At 39.5% G+C, this 10,276-nt stretch overlaps 1 protein-coding gene across 8 annotated transcripts in view; it reads left to right on the top strand.

Moving 5' to 3' along the window:
* Positions 1 to 745: 745 nt before the first annotated feature.
* Positions 746 to 10,276, top strand: part of LOC111866791 (serine/threonine-protein kinase mig-15) — a 154,006-nt gene continuing 144,475 nt past the window's right edge. For 4 of the 8 annotated variants that reach the window (XM_023856055.2, XM_023856058.2, XM_023856054.2 and 1 more), the window contains exons 1-2: positions 746 to 1,235; positions 1,517 to 1,582. In XM_023856055.2, the coding sequence (XP_023711823.1) occupies positions 1,170 to 1,235; positions 1,517 to 1,582 (132 nt within the window). In that variant the 5' untranslated portion in view covers positions 746 to 1,169. The remainder of the gene's footprint in view (positions 1,236 to 1,516; positions 1,583 to 10,276) is intronic. The other 4 variants (XM_023856056.2, XM_023856053.2, XM_023856059.2 and 1 more) reach the window with 2 other exon arrangements.

Here is a 10,276-nt window from a genome sequence, read left to right as displayed (position 1 = left end):
AAGAAAAAGTGCAGGGAATCACAAGAAGATTAGTAAATGAAGACTCAATTGCTCAATTTCTTAATAAACTATCTAATGAAAAATGGGAAAATACGAGTATATATAAACTTAATGATGTAAACAAAATATTCAACTCATTTTTATATAAGTATTTACTTGTCTATGAGTCATGCTTTCCAAAGCAAAATGTAACAAATAAACTCAAGGATAATGGCTGGATAACAGCTGGTATACATACCTCCTGTAGACGGAAGGAATCTTTGCTCATTCTCTGTCGAAACAGTTACAACTATCTGTTTAAATCATACCATAAATTCAGAAAAAAGACGGATGAAGAACCTCTGCGGCACTGTGGTTGCAAAGTGATGTATTGTTATTCATGTGAACTTGTAGGTTCCGAAGGGCTGAGGAGGGGAGATTATGTAGGGTGGTATGGTAGCATTTTATTTTATTGATCATGCTGTCGGTGCTGGTGGCCATTTCTCATTTAGTCAAGATACATCTGCGTATAGATGGCAGTAGTAATGCCACGTGACGTCACCACGGTCATGTTGCCCAACATTAATGTTTCCGGGGGTGGGTGTTCACCTGGTTCGCTGTGTCAATCACGAGTTCACGGACTCGCTGAACTAGTACCACATCTCTTTATTAGATGGCGCCGAATGCAACTGTGTAATGTTGTTCCATCTCGCGTTGGAAATATTAACGATTTTAGCAATTACCGCCGTAGAGTATATTCTTGTGATGGAAATAGATTTTATTTCTTCAGATGTAACGATATTACATTGACAGTATGCAGCGTTTACGTGCTAAGATATCTGTACTTACGTAAGAATAAATTATGTTCATGAACATGTCTTTAATATACACTTTTCATTCGTTTTGTAGTTTATGGCAACTTTATTCCCTGCATCTGATGTCAGAAAGGTGACGTCACAGTTCAAGCGTTGTGGAGTAGGTGTGATCCGTGGTAGGTGTGGACATGGGAAGATAGTGGATCTTTGAATCGCCTCATCAAATGATGTGTTTTTTATGTAGGTAGCGGAAAAGTTTAGGGTTTTCCGGAATCCTGTAGCTTTTCCTAGGTGCTAGTAATTCGTCTTTGTGCGGTTTGAGCGGGTTATAGTGACCCTTGTTCGTGAGTGTTTTGTGTTCAAGAAGATTTCAAGATGGCGTGTAATTTGGCCCCAAGTGTAAACTGTTCGTTGGATGACATCGATTTAAACGCTCTAAAGGTTGTTTCATACTACTAATATTAATATCAGTTTAGTAGTAGATTTTTAAGTAACCTCATTTAAGAATGGCATGCTTGTCAAATGAGCAGTCTCTTCCAAACCATGTTTAGGAACGTGGTGTAGGGTACTGTATTTTATTCACGTTTTCTTATCGTTGTGATTAAAAGTTTTGAGAAGCGAGAATATTCTGTGGACATAATTTATTTAAATAGCAGTGCTAAGGTCTGTACTCAGTCTCCCTTTTCTCTCTGTGGTCAGTAATGGTTTCTTTGCATTTTCAGGATCCCGCAGGCATTTTTGAGCTGATAGAAGTTGTTGGAAATGGAACCTATGGCCAAGTGTACAAAGTAAGAAACTGAATTTTTTATATTATAATTTTGCATTGTTTTATTAATTCCAGTCCAGAGATAGAATCTGTATTGCAGGCTTACCAAGAAACCGTGGTTTTACTGTAGGCAGTCATTGAGAATTGAATGATTTTGGACATAACCTCCAAAGAAGGTTTTTCTGCCCAGTGTTACAATGTAGTCGCATTCCGAGAATGTTAGCCATATACAGCATTCATAAGTACTATTAAATCTAATCAGATTTCCGCTGATTCATATATTAGTGTAATTGATGTTACTGTTGGGTGCGATGTTTGGAAACAAGGATTCAGGAATACCGAAAACTTGCATGCAGGTAGTAGTAACACATGTTTAGACATATAATGTATGTTGAATGGTGTCAGTACCACTTTGTGAGAAATGTATGATACCGTGTCTCCCTGCCATATTACATTTTTTATTTTTATTCTCTGAAATACCTGGAATGGTAAAATTTCAATTTATGAAGGTGTAGTGCTGAGTTTTCCCCTCCTCTCACACAGGTTTCCTCTTCCACTTGGTGTCTGCTGACCTATGTAGGTTGGTGTTACAGAGTAAAACTACACAAGTGCATATTTAAGTTGCTGCCATCCTTGGAAATGTCTCATTCTGTAGCTAATGTGTTCTGGTTGGCACCAGTTGTTTGTCTGTGACATAATATCTGTGTTACCAACCTTCAGATGAATGTATTGTCCTTTGTGATTCTTTTGGCAGTGCATATACTCATGTTGTCCCATTATGTGAGCAATTTCCTATTGCATTGATGGGCATGTCTGTGAGGACTGATGTCTTGGGTTGTGTGTGCATTTGGGTTTGAATTATCATTTTTTTATTCATTAAGCCATTTGTTGTTCACTTTTCAAAAGCAGTTTTATCTTCATATTTATATTGCTGCTGTCTGATCCTAGATTTCAATTTTTGATGCTACATATCATGGAACAAAGACCTAAGTAAGTCATGGTGCAATACAGAAAACCAGGATTCATTCATGAAATTGGAATATTGGTCCTATACTTTAGAGGGAATCCTCTTGCACATTCATTTGGGATATTAGGAGTTAAATAGAAGTTTACTGATGTTAGAGTTCACAGTGATGAATTATTGATGGTGAGTCTGTTCTTGGATTGTTACACTTTCTAGCTGTGGGTGATGTTCCCCGTGTTTTGATGGTACATGCTTCATCCATCTTCAGGGTCACATTGTGTAGGTTGGTGAATTTCTGTGTATAAATGGCATTGTTTTCAAAAGGATGGGGAAATAGGGGATGGAGGCTGAGGGGGAATTGGTGCTTTGTCTAGGCCAGTAGGGACAGTGGGCCAGGAAGGTTGTGGAGAAGACTGTTTAAGGGCTCCAAAGTGCATCAGTGATCTCATTGGCCAATAGTCCATACATATTACACTTTTGTTTTAGTATCTCAGCAGTTTTTGAGTAGTTGCTATGAAGCAGTCTCATGCATTATATGCTTGCACACCATAATCCAAAGCCCCCGCTGCTGTGTTAAACATTTTGTCATTTATGTTACTTCTTTTAAAATGGCATGTGATAATTACACATTGAAATGAGTGTTTGTATAAAGTTCACATGTGGAAAGTAAGGAAGAAAAAATTTCAGGATGCTCCAGTTTCAAATACAAGACAGTATCCATTCATTCATAAATAAATTCAGGCAGATAGGGTCATTATAGGCCAAGGATCCAAGTCAAAATGCTGAGTGCTCACTGAAGAGAAACCGATGAAATTTCTGCTAGACTTGAACACTTCCCTCGAAAATCCCTCAGATGCCTTGCATGAGAGACCAAATTTTGAAGTTTCAAGTTGTCTCTGTTTCTGAAGAAAGCATCTTGTAAATATGAACATTCTGTGGGGATGCAAGGGATGTGTATACAATAACAGGGAACACTTCTGGCATTTGTTGTGATGTGTGTGGGTTTTGTTTGTAATTTGTTGCTCTTTGGGATTGTTGATTGCATTGCATGCCCAAACACATGCAGGAAGATTTGATACAAGAAGCTTCTGCGTGACTGACTAAATTAGCGTTCACAGATTCCACACAGACTGCCCAGGGATTAAATGTGGGTATTTGTGGTGAGAAACCGGGGTCTAGTCATTTAGCAGCAAACCTTTGGTGCCTACTTGTGTGGACACTACAATCCATGGCCTCTTTAATGATTGCTTGCCACTGGTTCTGATCCTGTGACTTTCATCTCCAACTTCTAATACTCATTGTCTTCAAATCTTCAACTGAATCTGGCCATATGATAGAAGGCCTGCCTACTTGTCGAGTAACCTCTGACTTATGTAGAGTTAACTTCTGCAAGGGTTGTGCTCCAGCATTCTGAAAAGGTCCCAGCCATCTCAACTGCTGTAATTTGATCACTTTCACTATATATAGTTCATTATATTGTGGCATATTTGCTCGAAGCCAGAGCCAGAGAAATAGCCGTTTCTAGGCAGCCACCAGCATTCCAGTGGACTGGTTGAGTAGCAGTCACATGGGAACCCCAACAGACATGAACACAACATTAGTACAGCAACAGAGGAGCAGTGTTTTCTACATGGTCCTGCTGAGATGTTATAAGCAAGGGGCAAGGTTAAGAGAAAGCTAGGATGTTCATGTGAGATGACTGCCAGCATGGAAGTGAGTCAGAGACATGCAGTTCTGTCATTGTGAGCCATTGGTGTTAGAAGCTGATAGCTGAGGCATGGGGATAGCTGGGGAACTCAGAGTAAGGGAAATACCCACCGTGAAGCCCGTTACTAGGCAACAGCTAGTGGAGACTGTGATAGACTGAGGACACTAGTCTGTTTGCGACAGTGATCTGTACAGTGTATTTACGAGTTGTGTGTGTAAGTGGGCAATAAATAGAATCACCAAACCTAACCTCATTTATAGTCACACGTATACACATGACAAATATAATATCAAGTTACTCTCCATATACCGTTTTCCTTAATTGCACTGTGCGTTCTTCCTAATACTCCTTTGGTGTCATATCAAAGATAATAGTAATGAAATAACATACATGGAATCTGTAGTTTCTGTGAAATATTGAGGTATCTTCTTCCATATGTGGGCCTATCAATGAATAAGATGACTGTTATTTTTAATTTTGATTCATACTTAATATAACACTGCTACTAATTTCCTCCATATTTTATAATTTTAAAGACCTACGTACTTCTTCAAAACTCACCACATTCCTACCCTCTACAAAAATCCACTCACACAGCTCCTATACTAGCATAACCTGTCCCTTACCCATTTTCTATTTTTATCTAAATTTTGTGTGAGCCCTGATATCTCAATAGAGTGACTGAGTACAGGATGGGTAACCAAGACATATGTTCCATCATGGTTCTTGGAAATCTTTCTCTTTGAGGGGAAGCTGAACAATCATCTCTTTGTACTGCTGAGTTTAAAAAAGCATGGAGTCTAACCTCCAAGCCCCACCACAAATCCTTTATATTGCTTTGACACAAAATTTCCTCTACCTTATGGTACAGATTTTGCTCATGGTTTGTACATGTTCTGTGATATAGCTAGAATTAAGCTTAGTTGCTCAGACACCTTTACTAATGGATTTATGTCAGTGGGACATCTGACTTTGGCTTGTACAAGAAGTGGGCAGACAGCAACCTTCCTCTGCATCCCCATTAGGCAGTCACAAGCATATAGCTGAGTTGTAGCTATGACACAAACTGTAACTTGTATTTTGAGCGCATACTGTCATTTGTAGCTCGTGCAGATACCATACTGTGTACGAGTATTGCTAAATCTGGGAGACTGTTTCATAGTTGAAGAAAGACAACTTCTGGGGTATGGTGCTGTGTAGAAATTGTGTTAACCGACGTTCCTCTGAAATGTCGGTTAACACAATTTCTACATGGCACCATACCCCAGAAGTCGGCTTTCTTCATAGTCACCACCGTGAAAGCCTCAAATCTGTTCCATAGTTGTCTAATAAAGACTGAAAATAACCGAGGTGATGTTAGAAGTGGTCTCTGTGAGAATCCTGGTGTCTCAGAGAGGGGAAGGTGGTGATGTCATCCTCTTCTGGTGAGAAACAACTTACTCACTCCTGGTAGCAGTTTCTTCTTTCTTAAATATGTCACATACTGGGGTTTCCTGGCCATGTAAATTCATTTGTCTGCTTTTACCGGTTCTCATGGTCTCTTTGCTTGCAGATTTCTTATATTTTTTCTTCTACCCTGAAGCTGGAGGCGATACGTTCCTCCAAAACGTCGGTTAACACCACATATACACGGTGCCAAATCCCAGAAAACTGCTTTCTTCATAGTCACCGCCGTGAAAGCCTCAAATCTTACATAAATTCATTTAGTTTGGGGCGGGTAACAAGAAGTAGAACACATGGATTGTTAGCTATCTGAACCTTTGAGAAAGGCATACAGAAGTTTTGCGACTCCATAGGAAATTTATGTAGTGAATATTTTTGGTTTGCAAGTCTTGTTTTGGTGCATTTACATCAACGAACCTCAAGTTCATGCTACCCTGCATGGTTCATTTCCAGAATTATTGAACAGATTTCTATGATTTTTTAGGGGAGGATATAAAAGTTTTTGTCTCTATCAGTCATACACAGGAAATCCAGTTAAGAGTAGACAGGCTTCTCGAAAATTTACTGCCTGTAATGGGCCTTTGCTCTGCAGTCGTTACATCCTGTTGCCTCTCTGACTCATAGGATGTTTGATAAGGTAGCTGGGTCTCCTGAAAAATTGTTGATGAACTTTCTTGACATGCTGACTCATAGGATATCTGATATCACTGAGTTTCTTCATGCATGTGAGGTGGGTGGGTGTTTCAGTGGTCTCTGGTGGGAAGGAAAATGAAATGTAGTATTGAATAAAGAATGTTCATTTGTTTTTCTTTTGTAAAACATTTCTTCTGGAGGAAATATTAAAAAATGATTTATATCACATACTCACATCACAGGGCCATACAGAGCAACAGTTCTTATAATAGTGTCCATGTTCCAAATCACTGGATTAGTGCTATACACAAGAAAGGATAAATACCAGATGAAGAAAAATTTGACAGCATTAGTGCTTAACTGAATCGTAGGCTGTCTTGAAGTCTATGAATAGCTGATGTACTGTCTCACTGTACTCCCACTTTTTTCTCCAATATTTGATGAATGCAAACGATCTGATCTGTAGTTGATTTGTTATGCAGAAACCCACACTGATGAGCCCCAATAATTTCATCTATATATGGACTTAACCTTGAGAGAAGAATGTTGGATAAAAGTTTGTATGAAGTTGATAGCAGTGATATCCGTTGATTGTTACTACAGTCAGCTTTATCACCTTTCTTGTGAACTGGTGCAATAATAGACTCTTTCCACTGATCAGGCAATGTTTCCTTATGCCAAATAGAAATAATTAGCTTGTGGATCTTAGAATGTAATATTTCTCCTCCTTGAATAAGTTCTGCCAGAATTTGATCACTACCTTTTGATTTATACTGTTTCAATTTTCCAATAGCACTTTCAACCTCAAAATGGCTAGGATCAAGTACTAACGGCTCAGCTGTATAGATTTCTGTCTGCATAACTTCACTGACTCTATGTACACGTACATTCAATAACAGAGAAGTAGTTCCTGCACCTATTCAAAATGTTGTGGGAATCTGCAAGCAGATCACCATTCTCACCCTTCACTAAGTTACTTCTAGGTTGGTAACCCTCTTAAAAGTAATTTATTCCTCTATACAGGTCTCTAATGTTCTTGTTCTTACTGTTTGTTGCAATCTCATCAATTTTGTCTTTCAGATATTCCCTTTTTTATTTTTCAGATGCCTGCTGGTTTGACGTCTTATATCGTTCAGATTATCCCCATTTAACTTGTTTGGATCGTGTAATCATTGCAACTTGGCCTGCTTTCTTTGATCTAATAATTTTGAGCATCCTTCATCGAACCATGGCTTATGCTTCTTCGGTTCATAATAACATAGACTCTCTTTGGCAGACATTTTTATATTCTTTTTAATAGTTTCCCAAGCTTTATTAACATCCACCTCAGTTTCCACGTTTTCCAAAGCTGTGAATCTATTTGAGATTTCAACACAGTAATGCTCTTTACTCTCTCTCTCTCTTTTTTTTTTTCTTGGCACAACAGCCTCAATGGGCCTAGGCCTACCTCCATGAACTCCGTTCACTTCGGTTTTTCTAGATCTTACACATACGGTAGGACTCCTTGGGCGACTGATCAGCTTGTCGCAAGGCCTCTACCTGTAGACAACACACAGAAAAACGCACACAAACATCCATGCCCTGAGTGGGATTTGAACCCACGATCCCGGCTTCCGAGCGAGCGAAGACAGTGCATGCCTTAGACCGCTTGGCTACCGTGACTGGCTCTTTACTCTCTACCTCATTTAATTTCTTGATATTGAATCTCTTCATGTGAACTCTGTGCATTGTTTGTCTACTCACTGCCAGTCTGTCCCTCACTTTAGCCACCACCAGGCAGTGGTCAGTTTTACAATCTGCTGCCCCGAACGATCGGACATCAGGTATGCTTGAATGCCGTCTCCTGTCTATCAAAATATTGTAGGTTTGATTGTGTGTCTTTCCATCAGGAAATGTCCAAGTAAATTTATGAATGTTACAATGTGGGAACATTGTACTTTTGACCATAAGATTTTTTGTTGTGGCCGAGTTTAATACTCTAACTCCATTATCTCTACTAATTTCATGGAAACTCATTCCCAATTGTTGGCTTGAAAATGCCTTCCTCACCTACTTTAGCATTGAAATCTCTAACAAAATTTTATGTGATATTTAGGGAAATTATGAAATACATGTTCTCGTTCTTCGCAGAACCTGTCCTTAATATCATCAGTTTTCTCCTCTGTTCGGGCATGAACATTCGGAACGATGATATCACACCAGCAACCTCTTAGTTTTATGTATGACATCTATCACTAAGAAACTGTACCCTCTTAATTGCTGATATGATTCTCTTAAGTATGAAAAAAATCATTACCTAATTCATGAATCTGATTCCCCTTTCCATAGAAAAATGTATATTCACCTGCTGTTTCGGTGCCACCCCTGCCCTCTCTACTGTACACCCACTAAATCTAACTTATACTTTGATATTTCTTAACAAGCTTATTTTTTACGATGACTTGTAAACGTCACGCCCAACCTCCAAGCTGGAGGACCACCCTCTTGTCAGCTGTCTGCGACTGCTTTTTATTAATGCTTACAAAAAAAAAACTTGTAAGTGCTTAATATTTTGTGAGGCTAATTCTGAGACGTTTTTTGATGAGTTGGCTGAAGAATAAAAAGCACATGGAAATGTGCAGAATAATGCCATGGCAACAATAATTGATGAGTTAATTGAAACATTTGAAAAGCCAGTGATTAGTGAAGAATTGCCCTCTACATGCACACAGTTTAAATCCCCGTGATTTTTATTGGTGTGTTATACTAAAAGATGAAATTCATGTTAATAGTTTTTGCTCATTGTAAGAACAGAAAGAAAATATTCAGCATGACATTTTGGCTAGGTTAGAAGATAATGTGTATAAGAACATTTTCACAAGGTGGAGAGGCATGCAGACTGGCACATCAAGGGAAAAGTGGACCATGAAATCTCAGCGCCTGCATCATGGCTGTGTGGAAGCATACAATAACAGTTCATCGAAACCAGTCTGCTCTTAAGTTACATACTCTGTGTAATCTCCATTTTACATGTGTTGGAATCATGGTGTCAGATTTCTCAACAATGTCTCATTGTGTAGAAGATTGTTATTTTTACGAGGGTCGTACTGAAAGTCATGAGCAACAATTTTTTGTAAAGTAACATGCTTTATTATTGACAAACCAAATACACCACCTCAATCTACAGACCTTTCTTTATTTTTCCACATAATCTCCACTTCTTTGTACACATTTCTCCCAGCGTTCTGGGAGTTTGAAAATTCCCCTTCTGTAAAATTCCGTTCCCGCCATCCGAAGACACTGATGCACTGCTTTCTGAATTGCCTCCCTTGTCTCAAAACGTTGTCCACGCAGGTGATCCTTCACAAATCCAAAAAGATGGTAGTCAGTGGGTGCCAGATCAGGGCTATAGGAGGGGTGTGGAAGAACTTCCCACCCTATCTTTGTAATTGCTTCCAATGTGAGGCGAGCGGCTTGGGGACGAGCGTTGTCATGCAGGATGATGATGTTTCGTCCCGGACGTTTATCGCGCAATGCACCATGGAGCTTGTGCAGCGTCTGGACATAACGAGCAGCATTGATGGTTTGCCCAGATTCCAGGAATTTGGTCAGAATAAACCCGTCTGCATCCCAGAAGACTGTGCCCATCACCTTCACAGCTGATGGCACTGTCTTTGCCTTTTTTTTTTTTTTATGGGGAATGCAAATGGTTCCATTCCATACTCTGCCGTTTCATTTTAGGCTTGAAATGGTGAAACCAGCTTTCGTCACCTGTCACAATACAGAGCAAAATCATCGCCTTCGTGTCAATATCTCTGCAGCAGTTGTGAGGTGATGGCTTTTCGCTAACCTTTGTGGTCTTCGATCAATAACCGCGGGACCCAACGAGCACAAACTTTCCTATAGCCCAAGCTTTCAATCATCTCCTGTACAGCACCGTGCCCTATTCCAAGTTTTCGGCCTATTGTGTCCACACTCACACGCCTGTC

Source organism: Cryptotermes secundus, unplaced genomic scaffold, assembly GCF_002891405.2.
Source record: "Cryptotermes secundus unplaced genomic scaffold, Csec_1.0 scaffold384, whole genome shotgun sequence".
NCBI classification, from domain to species: domain Eukaryota; kingdom Metazoa; phylum Arthropoda; class Insecta; order Blattodea; family Kalotermitidae; genus Cryptotermes; species Cryptotermes secundus.
This window is presented reverse-complemented; position numbering and strand designations above follow the sequence as displayed.